At 44.2% G+C, this 12,313-nt stretch overlaps 1 protein-coding gene across 6 annotated transcripts in view; it reads left to right on the forward strand.

Moving 5' to 3' along the window:
* IQSEC3 (IQ motif and Sec7 domain ArfGEF 3) overlaps window positions 1–12,313 on the forward strand; it is a 100,543-nt gene that overhangs the window by 18,469 nt on the left and 69,761 nt on the right. For 5 of the 6 annotated variants that reach the window (XR_004424146.1, XR_004424145.1, XR_004424147.1 and 2 more), the window contains exon 2: window positions 11,988–12,071. The exons of the other annotated variant lie outside the window; for it this stretch is intronic. Coding sequence is in view for 2 of the 5 variants with exons in the window: in XM_033117365.1 (XP_032973256.1) it covers window positions 11,988–12,071 (84 nt within the window). In the remaining 3 variants the exon portion in view is untranslated. The remainder of the gene's footprint in view (window positions 1–11,987; window positions 12,072–12,313) is intronic. 6 annotated transcript variants of the gene reach the window in all.

Below are 12,313 nucleotides of genomic sequence, written 5' to 3' on the forward strand. Positions count from 1 at the left end.
GGATATACATCAAAGGCAATGAACACAGGATCCTGAAGGGATATCTGCACCCCCATGTTTATTGTGACGTTATTCACAATAGCCAAGACATGGAAACAACCTGAGCATTCATCAGTGGATGAACGGATAGAAGAAAATGTCATATATATATATATATATATATATATATATATATATATATATATATATATGCAATGGAATATTATGCAGCCACAAGAAGGAAAGAAATCCTGCTATTTGTGACAACATGGATGGACCTAGAGGGCATTATGTTAAGTCAAATAAGCCAGACAGAGAAAGACAAATACTGCATGATATCGGTTATATGTGGAATCTAAAAGAAAAAAAAAGTCAAACTCAGAAACAGAGAGTAGAAAATTGGTTGCCAGTGCCTGAGGGATGGTGGAATAGGGAAAGGTTTTGTAGAAGGGTACAGACTTTCAGCTATGAGATAAAAGGTCTGAGAATCTAATGTAAAACGTGGTGAGTATAGCTAAAACACTATACTGTGTAAGTGAAATTTTAAAAAGGAATGCACTTGACCCAGGCAGACTCTGCCCTTAGTTCAGCAACTGTTGACCAGGTAATTGGTGGCTGGCCTGGAGTTTGCCATTTGATTGGGAAGTATAGCAAGTAATTTAAGAACGGAGTGACTACCATTTATTATACACTGTTGTGGGCTGTGGGCTGAAGACCTAAGACACATTTCCTCATTTAATTTTTTAACTATCCGATTAAGGACTATAATCATTATGCCTATTTGAGAGATAATTGAAGAGCTCAGAGTGGTTAAGAAACTTTCCCAAAGTCACACAGCTATAAATGGCAAAGGTGCTACGTACATTCAGATCGGCCTGATTCCAAGCCAAGGTCATTCTGTGCCTGCCACCTCCATGAAATAAAATCACACTTTCAGAAGGGCATGGTGGAGATCCATGAGATGGGCTGGGAAGTAGGGGAGTCTGGGCTCAGGACTTGCAGTCAGGAGGCTACCGCAGTAACCACCAGCAATCCCATGCTGCCTCCACTCTGCATCGTCTACACAGAGTTTTTGTGCTGGTTACCTCTTATGACACAAAGCAACCTGGTGTGATGGTGGATTTCCAGACAAGGGAAAAAGCTCAGAGAGCTCGAGTGACTAGCCCCAAACCACTCAGCTGGATGCCGCTCTAGAACTGGCACCCAGGCTTCCTGTTCGGCCCACTGTACCCCGCAGCCTCCTCTGTGGAGTAGAATAATGCAGGGGGCTGGGACCAGGCCTGGGTACAAAGCCACCTTCAGCCTCTTCCTAGCACTGTGGCTTCAACCTTGTTACTAAACTTCTCTACTCATCTGTGAAATGGGCATGATAATATCTACCTCTTCAGTCTCTTGTTTTATAGTTACTGTGTGTTAAGTTCCTGGCAGGCAATATGTACTCAGTGAATAAATAAATGGACAAGTTATGGAGTGTTCATTGTCTTCTGAGCTCTGTGGGGAGACGCTGAGGAGAGGGGATCCTTTCTGTTGGGGAGAGGTTGGCTTGATAACTTCTTAAAGAAGTGTGAAAAGGGGGTGGGGTCCTCTGTTTGTAGTTTGAATTGCAAAATCTGCATATAAGTAAGTACAAGCCACTTCCTTTCTCTCAGCGCCAACTTTCTTATCTGTAAAATGGGAATCATGCAACAGTAGTGCCCATCTCACAGGACTAGCAGGTGTGAAGTTCTGTATTAATCCAATCAATACCTGATGCAGAGATGTGGTCTCTCCCGAAAGCAGCTTGTGAGGAGATGGGGAAGCCAACCATCAGAATCTGCTATGAGATACATAATAAATCACCCCAAACTTACTGTCTTGTAACCACCCCAAAACATGCAACACCTGTTTTGCTCACAAATCTGCTCGTTGGGGACAACTCTTTTCTGCCCATAGGACATCAGTTGGAGAGGCTTGACTAAGGCTGGAAGATTTGTTTTCAGGATGGTCATCACGTGGCTGGTGGGCTGGTGGTGGTTGTCGGATCCTTCCCACATGGGCCTCTCCAGCACGTCTGGGCTCTGTCCAGCACGGTGGCTGGTTTCCTCTTATGACCATGAAGACAAGGTGGTAGGAGTAGGAAGAGCAGCAGACCACTTCCCTGGAAGTTGAGGGAGGAGGGTATTTCTAGAAGGAGGGTTTGGCCAACAAATACTGCAGAAAAGCCAAGTAGGAACTGAGAAATTCCCAGTGGATTGGCCAACCAGGTCCTGGTCTCCCTGGTGAGAGTTCCTCTAGGAGGCTCTGGGGGGAGAACCACAGTCTAGCAAGTTGGCAGGAGATCCAGATGAAAGGCAGGCCCTGTAAGCAGACAGCTCTTCCTGGAAGGCTGGCTGTAGGAGGAAGAGGAGGAGTTGCAGGGGGGAAAATGTTTTTAGGACGAGAGATTTGAGCACGTTTATATGCCGAAGAGAAAAGGCCCATGAACATGACAGCATGAAGACTGGCAGGGTGGGGGGACAGAGGATGGAGAGCTGCAGGGCTGGTGGGGCTTGCAGAGGAGGGGACACCTCTCCCGAGATCAAAGGGAGAGAGGTGAGGGTGGCAGAAGGAGGGTGCATGAATGACAGCTGACACTTATTAAGTATTTACTTCAGTTCTAGTAAGTGCTTTACATGTTTTAACCCATTTCATCCTCCAAACAATGCTTTAAAGATATTCTGTTATTAACCCCATTTGACAGATGAGGAATCCAAGGCAAAGTTTGTGCAGAGGAGTTAGGGAGGATTACTCAGGACCTCTTCCTCCAGCAAGAAAGGGAGGGCCAAGAAGGGCCATTGCAGGGAGGGTGGCAAGCTGTTCCTCTCCCAGAGGATCTGCCACTGGACGAGACCAGCCAGCTGCAGTAGTTGCAGCAGGAGGGCTTTGGGTTAGATGAATGCTATCCTGGCTGTTTTTTTTAAATGAGGAAACTTTAAACTTAACGGGCCTCCCTAATATGTAAAGGAGACCAAAGCAGAGCTGCACGGGTTGCAGTGTAAGGTCCTATGCTCTCTGCCTTCTCCACTTTCCTCTGATCTCAGTGTGGCCCCCCGAGGCAGCCGGCAGGCGCTGAAGCTCCTTAGAACACAGGAGAGAAACAAAGGGCTGCCGAAGACCAAGCTCATTTTCTGCATATGAACATCTGAAGAGTCTGCAGCGTGTTTTCAGGGGAAGCTCTCTGCAAAGGAGAGGCAGACAGCTCTCTCTAGGACTCTGGAACCTTCTATTCCTTAGAGGAGTGGGGGACGGAGTAGATGACCTTTAAAACGCTCCCAATGGAAAGTGAGCAGAGAATGAAAGAGAAGCAAATCCTGGTGAGTGGGAGGTCCACACAGAGAGCTCAGACTTTGTCGGGACTGAACAGTGAACACCTAACCTGGTTGTACTTCCCAGACCTGGATGCCGCCAAGGTGGTACTTTTCGTAGCCCTTTGCCCCTCGCTGCTGGAATGTCTGTAATCACTTGCCTTATTAACAGCTTCCCAAAGCTTTCTGTGGGAGACTTTGCAGTGACACATTCTGCCAACGAGCAAAGGACATCTACCCCCATAAGCCCCAGGCCTGGAGGAGGGGGTAGGGGACTAGGGAGAAGGAAGTCAACATGGCATCCTGGGCGTTCTCTGCTTACGACAGAGCTGTGGTTGCTGAGTTCCTTGGTGGCAAAGACGAATAATATCAAAAATAGTCATTATAAGATTTTGCATCTGTGCATGGTTTATTATGTTTCTCCCACGGCAGTTTCACATCCAAAGTCTTACTGAATTCCCACAGCTCAGTGAGATACACCAGGCAGGAATAAGAGCCTCATTTACCATGCCTGCCCCTCTGAAGGAGTGGAGTCTGGCCCATCTGCCTCTCTGCACTGGTACTACTGCACTTCCAGGGATTCTCAGCCCCTGGGCCCAGGTCCACAATTTTCCCCATTCAACCATCCCCACCCCCGATTCTCTCATTGTCCTAGTTTCTGGCCCCCTGGACTCCTTTGGCTCAGTCACGAACCATCTGGTCTCTGAAAATCCAATCTAGCAGTTGAAAGGAGGGGAAAATACAGTGGTATTTTCCTGCTGCTTGGGGGGTGGGGGTGTTAATAATTAGGTTATCTGTGGGTAATGGGAGGAGGGAAATTAGAAAAGAAATGATTCTAAAGCCTGTTGATGAAGTGTCAAGAAGTGAGAAGGAAAACAAAAAGATTTTGGTTTTCATAAAATATCAGCTGTATTAAGGTATTCTTATACATAGTAAAATTGAACCAATTTTAAGTGTGTAATTTGATAAGTTTTGACAGACGTCTACTGTTGTATAACCACAATCTCAATCAAGCTATAGAAATTTTCCATCACCCTAAATGACCCCTTGCTCCGTTTTATAGTTTAACCTCCCCTGCCACATTGCTGAAACTGGTCTGCTTTCTGTCACTATATATAGTTTTGCCTTTTTCTGAATGTCATATACATGGAATCATACAGTGTGTAGACTTTTGTGTCTAGCTTCCTTCACTTAGTATAATGCTTTTGAAATTCATCCACGTTGGTGCATGTATGAATAAGCTCGTTCCTTTGTATTATTTGAATAGTATTCCATTTAGATTATTTTGCTTAGGATGTCTTCAAATGTCATCCATACGGTGACATATTGCAGGACTTCCTTCTTTCTTTAAGGCTGAATAATATTCCATAGCATTCGTGTATGTTTTCTTCATTCATTCATCCGTCACTGGATGTTTATTTGGTTTGTGAACCTTGGTTATTGTGAACAGTGCAGCAACGATATTGGGATGCTAACATCTTGAGATCCCGATTTCAATTATTTTGGATAAATACCCAGAAGTGGGATTTCTGGATCATATGGTAGCTTTATTTTTAATTTTTGAGGATCTCTATACTGTTTTTCAGAGCACCACTTTGCATTCCCCTCAACAGTGTGTAAGGGTTCCAATTTCTCCACCTCCTTGCCAATACTTGTCTTTTTTTTTTTTTTGATACTAGCATCCTAACAGGTGATCCCTCATTGTGATTTTGATTTGCATTTCCCTGATCAGTAGTGACTTTGAGCACCTTTCATATAACTGTTCACCGTTTGTGTATCTTCTTTGGAGAAATGTTTATTCAAATCTTTTAGCCCAGTTTTAATTATGTTATTAGTTTTTTTGCTATTGAGTTGAGGGAGTTTATGTATTTTTGAAATTAACCTCTCATCTGATATATAATCTTGTGAACATTTTCTCCCGTTCCATCGATTGTCTCCTCACTCTGTTGATTGTTTCCTTTGCTGTGTAAGAGCTTTTTAGCTTAATGTAGCCTCACTTATCTATTTTTTGCTTATGTTGCCTGTGTTTTTGGTGTCACATCCATGAAATCATTGCCAAGACCAATGTCATGAAACTTTTCCTCTAGGTTTTCTTTTAGGAGTTTTATAGTTTCAGGTCTGATGTTTAAGTCTTTATTCCATTTTGAGTTGCTCTTTGTGTGTAGTAAGACATGGGCCCCCAATTCTTCTTCATGTGAGTATAGTTTCCCCAGCACCATTTGTTGAAGAGACTATCTTTTCCCCCTTGTGCACTGTTGGCATCCTTTTCAAAGACCAATTGACAGTATGTATGTAGAGTTGCTGTTCTCTGACTGCTATGAACATTTGCTGCTATGAATAGTTTTGTTTCAATATTTTTATTTATCTTGGGTAAATGCCTAGGAATGCAATTGCAGGGGCATATGGTAAGAGTATGTTTAACTTTATAAGAAACTGTCATATTGCTTTCCAAAGTATTGCAACATTCTACATTCCCACCAAAAGGGTATGCGAGTTTCAAATGCTCCACATCTTTTTCAGCACTTGGTGTTGTCAGACTTTTTAATTTCAGTCATTCCAGTGGTTGTGTAGTGGTATCAGTGGTGATTTTAATTTACATTTCCCTAATGACTAATAATGTCATTAGTATATTTTCTTTGGTGAAGTACCTGTTCAAATCTTTTGTACATCTTTCTATAAAGCTTTGTCGTTTTCTTAGTGAGTCTTCAGAATTATCTATTTTTCTTAATAGTCTTTCAAAGAGAACATTTTAAAAATCTATGATGAAGTCTAATTTATGATTTATTTTCTTTTATGGTTTGTGCATTTTGTGTCCTATCTAGGAAATCTCTGCGTATTCTAGAGTCACGGATTTTCTCCTACGTTTTCTTTGAGAAGTTCTATCTGTTATTTTTGACCTATGATCTATTTTGTATTAATTTTTATATACGGTGTAAACTGTGGATTAAAGTCCTTTTTTGCCTATGGGTATTATCTAGTTGTTAAAGCACTGTCTGTTAAAAAGGCTATCGTTTTCTATTGAACTCTCTTGGTTCCTTTTCCAAGAATCAATACAAGTTTGATTCTATTTCCGGTCCCTCTATTTGATCCAATCAATCTGTATGTCTATCCTTACGCCAACACCAAACTGTCGTAATTCTGGTAGCTTTATTTTAAGTCTTGAAAGCATACATTGTAAGTCCTACAACTTGTTCTTGTGTTTCAAAGTGGTTTTGGATATTCAGCCTCCACCCACGTCCCTGCCCACTCCCAGGGATAGGAATGACTTTTGAGGAAATAAGGGTATCTTTTCCTACTATTCATCACATTTAGATAAAGAAGCCTTCCTGTAAGAGGTGAGAAAGTTAAGAGAAAGTGGGAAAAAAAAGAAAAAGGAAGCTAGTCTTCCGGCTGTATGAGCACTAGTGATGGTGGTACCGGGTTGAGTGGGGGTAGGGGAGATTCCTGGAAATGATTTTATGATTTCTTCCTTTTCTTGCAGCTCAAAACAGCTCCCTTAGAGGGGTTCCCTGGCTGCTTCCTTCCAAATACTGGGGGTTAAATCTGCTGTATTCAGCTTGGTGAAGGGGAGGGGGATTTCTCCCTTCAAAGTTGCCACTCGAGATCCTGGCTTTTCCTTCTTGATTCTTCTGCTGGGAGTCCTGCTTCTTCATCCGTCCGCCAGCTTCCTGCACTGCAGAACTGCACATATCAGTTACTCTAAACCACTCAACTATTTTTATGGCCTTGCAGTGGAATCCTGAGTCTGAAACTAAATATAGATGTGGGAAGTTATAGGTGCACAACCTCCCATAATTTCAAGTGCCTGGCCCTGGCTGAAGCTTTAATTAGTTCCTTGCAGCACTTGATGTTTTCTTCTCCTTCCAGCCAGCCAGCTGGCCCCTTGGGTCTCTGTTTTTTCTCTGGCAGCACCACCACTCACTTCTTGGCTTCCTAGTTAAGAAACCAGGTCCTTTTCTGGCTAAGCCCTAGGTTCCTCTTCCTTCAGGTCCACACTGTCTTCTTTGATGACCCTTAACCCCTATCTTGCTTGGGTGATGCCTGAAATTCCCTGAGCTAGCTGCTCCTCTCGTTCCCCAGAACCCCAAGCTCCTTCTCAGCCCTGCCTCCCAGCATGACCAGGGATAAGCAACACATCAAAACCCTCATTCTGGGTCCAGACTGCCTCACATTTAGGTTTTCTCACATCCACCCACAATCCGGCTATCCCTCAATACTCATCAATTTGGGGCACTTGGGAATCGCTAAAGCCAGGAAGGGCTGAGTTCTGCCTGAAGTCATGGGCCCTGGAATTAAGAATCCAAGAAATGAGATTTGGCCTGGATACCACAAACTTCCCTCTTGGAATTTCAAGAGCCAACGACTGAGAATGGGTCATGTTCCCTTTTCAGATGGGCCCTTCCCATTGCCAATTCCCTAGGATCCCCTCTAGCTCCAGAACTCGTAGGGCCACAGCATTAGGCTCTGAAACCCACAGACTGAAATGTGAATGATGCCTCCGGGACGTGCTGACATGGAGGCTCTGAGAAAGGCCTTCCCAGGCTCACACTCCAGGGTGAGTTTGCGGCTGTTTGATTCCAAAGCCTGACTGGGCTTTAGGCTCTCCTACTAACCAGCTGTGTGACGTTGGGCAGCTCACTTACCTCCTCTGAGTCTTGGTTTTCTTATTTGTTAGAAAAAGGGGGGATGATAAAACACACCATAAGAGTTGTCATAAGGAATGAGGGATATGTCGAATGCATATTTCATCAGCGGTTCACACACTCACTCTGCCTCAGTTTCCTCTTCTGGAGAGTGATGAGAAAGTTTTGTTGGATGTTTTATGAGAATTAACAAGTTAATACGTGGCGTGCTTAGAACAGAATTACCACATAGTAAACACTATAAAGTACTAACACAATTATTAGTATTTTGCTGCCCCGATTTTATCGTCTGTCATCTATCTGCTATCTAACTATCTATCATCTATCATCTCTATCTACAAAACTCAAGCCTTTATTTGTATTTTACTAGTTTCCCACTAATCTCCTCTTCTTATTCCAGGATCCCATTCAGGTTACCACACAACAGTTGCCATGTCTCCTTAGTTTTTCTCTGATCTGTGACAGTTCTATCTTTTTGGTTTTCATGACCTTGACCCTTTTGAGCAGTACTGGTCAGATATTTTGTAGAATGTGCTCAATTTGGGTTGGTCTGATATTTTTCTCAGTTAGACAGGGGTTAAACGTTTTACGAAGGATACTACAGAGATGAGGTACCCGTCTCATCACGTCTCCAGTTTTATTTTTAATGGGAATGAATTCTTTGGGCCCCTTTGTTCGGATTCTCCTTTGAAGCAGAGGGAAGGGAAGTCTGGGAGGCTGAAAGCAGCATTCAGCCAATGTAAGCTAAGACCTGCCCAGGTCAGAGGCCTTGGACCAGGCCTGTGGGCAGGGGAGGTGGCCAGGCTGGTTAGAGGCGGGCGGAGCAGGACTTATGATTCATTGTGAACTAAAGCCCCAGAGAAAACAAGAAGGGAGGTTCTAATGGGGAGCCCCCGGGCCAGGCTTAGGAGGCCCGTGGGGTTGGAGGTGGACAGAAGGGGTAGGGGAGAAGGGCTAAAGGCAAGCTTCCCCTCTCAGCTGGACTGTCCTGAGGGACCCCATCAGCAGGAACCCCGAAAGAGACTGCAACCCCAGTAGCACTGCCATCCCGAGCCTGAGGTGTAGAAGGACTTGGGAACATGCAGGCTTATGCTGCCCATTGCATGGGCCAATGCAACTGAGACTGGGGACTTGGGAAAACCCCCGGGAGCCTGCCTCGGCGCGGGTCAGAGGAGCAGCTCCCAGCCCTGCGAGGCCGCCTCTGGGAAACAGAGGCCCCAGGTAACACAGGCAGCCGGTGACTGTGTCTGGGTACACTCTCCTTCCTGAAATGCGAGTGCCGCCTGTGGTGAACCAGCTGTGGCTCTTTGCCTAGGCTCTCGGGGCTTTTGTCAGAATTCTGAACCAGCACTAGGGCACAGGCGCACCTGGTGGCAGGAACTGGGGGGTAAGTTCCCTGCTTTATTGACACACCTGGGTCCACCTGCTCCTCCATTGTTTGGGCTCTGAGGTCTTCTGCCTTGCCTCCTCCTCCCTTCTTCCCCTTCTTCTCCTGCCAGGCAGCCCTAGGGGCTATCACAAGACGTTGAGATCGAGACAATTCTCTAAGGGCTCTGATTTGCCCGTAGAAACCTGGGTCTGGGGTGAGGACGATGGGGATGACGGGAAGACTGACCTGGGACTTTGGTCAGAGAACAACTCTAGACAAAGCTCTTCCCCACTCTAGGCTCAGCTTTCTCATCTGTAAAATGAGGGGTCAGATTCAATTATTTGCTTCATTGCCCTTTAAAAATGCTGTATTAGTTGCATTAAATATTAATCTATAATCTGTAGATTATACTTAATCAATAATCTATTAAATTAATAAAAATCCAACACAAAAATTGACCATGATCCATCCTGAAATGACATTAATATTGGTGTAGGTTCCTGACATGATCTAGTCCTTCCAGGTACATATTCAATTTTAATGTATTGAATAAGTAGGGATTTATATTTAACATTTTCAGTTAACATTACATCAAACCTATTTATTCCTTTTCCTGTTCTTACCTATCTCTCTTTTTTCCCATTCTCATCTTGCTGAGGTAACTAATGTTAACTGCTTAGTTATGTATGCTTTCATATAGGAATATAGTATGATACAATGTATAGAATTTGCATTGGGGGAGAGAGGTCATTGTTTATTTTACAAAACTATATACATTTCTCTGCAACTAGCTTTTCTCGTTTAGCCCTATGATGTAGAAATCCAACCAGGCCAAGAGCAGCAGTACATAACTTCATTTTAAGAACCAAGGACTGAGAATGGGTCCTATATAGAGGCATAGCACATAATTCCATATAGAGACATAGTGCATAATTCTGTGGTATGAATAAAGCTATCACAGTTTACTCTTTCTTACCCCTCACCAGCACTTGTGGTTACTAGTCTTTTTAATGTTTGCCATCTGGTGGACGCGCAGTGGCGTCTCAGCGATGCTTCAATCTGCATTTTCCTGTTTAGTACAAGGTGGAGCATCTTTCCATATATTTATCTGCTCTTTGGATTTCCTTTTCTGTCAGCTGGAATTCATATGCTCTGCCCATTTTTTCTATTGGGTTTGTCTTTGTGGGAGTTCAATGTAGGATATTAATGTGCCTTCTGTCATATATGTTGCAAATATCTTTTCCCATTCTATCATTTGTGTTTTGACTTAATAGGGTATCTTTTTCCATACTAAATGTTTTTCTTTTATGTCTTCAGATATGTTTATTTTTTTTCCTACTGGCTTTTCAGTTTCCTATTTTGTTTTGTCTCAACGACACATAGGCTACATTCCTAAGTTTCCATCTATATTTTCCCTCATTTTATTTTTCTCATTTAAACATGCAATCTCTCTGGAATTTATTTTTCTCAAATTAAGGTAGGCTCCAATGTAATTTTCTTCCATGGAGATAGTCAAACTCAGCAGCTTCCAGTAAATATTGGGTTTGAACAAAGTGTTCTGAAGCTAAAGAAGTTAATAGTCCCTTTCAGGTGATCTTTGGGGGCCCTTCCAGATCTGACACTCTCTGACTCCATAATGCCCAGTATGGCGACTGCTTGCTAAGGGAGAGAAGGCAACAGACAGCATTGCTTTGTGCAAAAGTAATTTCAATATTAAATCCCAAGTTGGCTCAAAGTGGATATTAGAATTGCAGCGTTTTAGAGGTGGAAGGGACCTTGGAAATTATCTAGTCTAATTGCTCTCAATGCTGGCTGCCTTTAGAATCACCTGGGAGCATATAAAAAGTCCTGGTGCCTCCGAGCCAAGTCAGACCAAGTGAATCAGTCCCTGAGGGTAAGGGCCCAGGCAGGGCTAGTTTGGAAAATCTCCTGGTGATTCTAATAAGCACCTACCGTGTTTCCCGAAAATAAGACCTAGCTGGGCCGTCAGCTCTAATGCATCTTTTGGAGCAAAAATTAATATAAGACCCGGTATTATTACTCCAAAAGCCGCATTACAGTTGATGGTCCGGCTTGGTCGTATTTTCGGGAAACATGGTAGGGTTAAGAACCAACCACTTCTGTAGTTCAACTCCCTCATTTCATCAGTCAGTAAGTTGAGACCCAGAAAAGGTGAGCTGGGTATCACAGAGCTGGCTGGCTGGCTGGCTGGCACAGGAACCCAGATGTCTGCTTCCTGGATTGGCTTTTTCCTCTGCATCAAACAAATCCATCGCGCACCATGCCTTGGATTTTCAGCTGGCCACACTCAAGTCTCTGTATGAGCGCTTTGTGTCTTTGTATCTGATCAGCTTTATGTTTCCTGCGTGCAATTCTCACCAAGGAATAGATCTAGTTCTGTTTTGCCAGGACTTAGGGAGGTACAGGGTTATAAAGAACTGTCATAATGATGAAACGTGAGGGGATCGATGGTCCATACATGTAGAGGAGCCTGCTGAGGGTGGGGTGCAGACGTAGGACTAGAACCGTTGACGGGAGGTGGTGTTTGCCTTGGGCTACATTGGATCAGTGCTGGCCACTTCGGTGACACAGGGGCAAGGTTTCAGGGCAGAAGTGCCTTGGTGTCAGCCTGCCTCCCCGCGCCCTGACCTTCTCCCTCTGCTCTGCCCTCAGGAATGAGACCGTGCTGCACCAGTTCTGCTGCCCAGCCGCGGACACCGAGCAGAAGCCCGCCTGCTCTGACCTGGCCTCCCAAAGGTGGGAAGTGACTGGTGGATGCTCCTCCTTTCCCCACCCCCACTGTCCTTCCCCCAGAGCAAAGCACACTCCGCTGTGCCATTTGGCCTCTTGCTCTTAGTCTTGTGTTTTTGTTTTTATCTCCTTCCTCATACTTCCAGTTCTCTTTCCTTCCTCTGAACCCCAGATGAGCCATTCCCAACTTTTGAGGTCATTATGCAGTTTCGTTCAAATGCCAAACCTATCTTCCTCCCCTGTAAACG

The sequence above is a fragment of the Rhinolophus ferrumequinum genome, chromosome 10, assembly GCF_004115265.2.
Source record: "Rhinolophus ferrumequinum isolate MPI-CBG mRhiFer1 chromosome 10, mRhiFer1_v1.p, whole genome shotgun sequence".
Taxonomy (NCBI): domain Eukaryota; kingdom Metazoa; phylum Chordata; class Mammalia; order Chiroptera; family Rhinolophidae; genus Rhinolophus; species Rhinolophus ferrumequinum.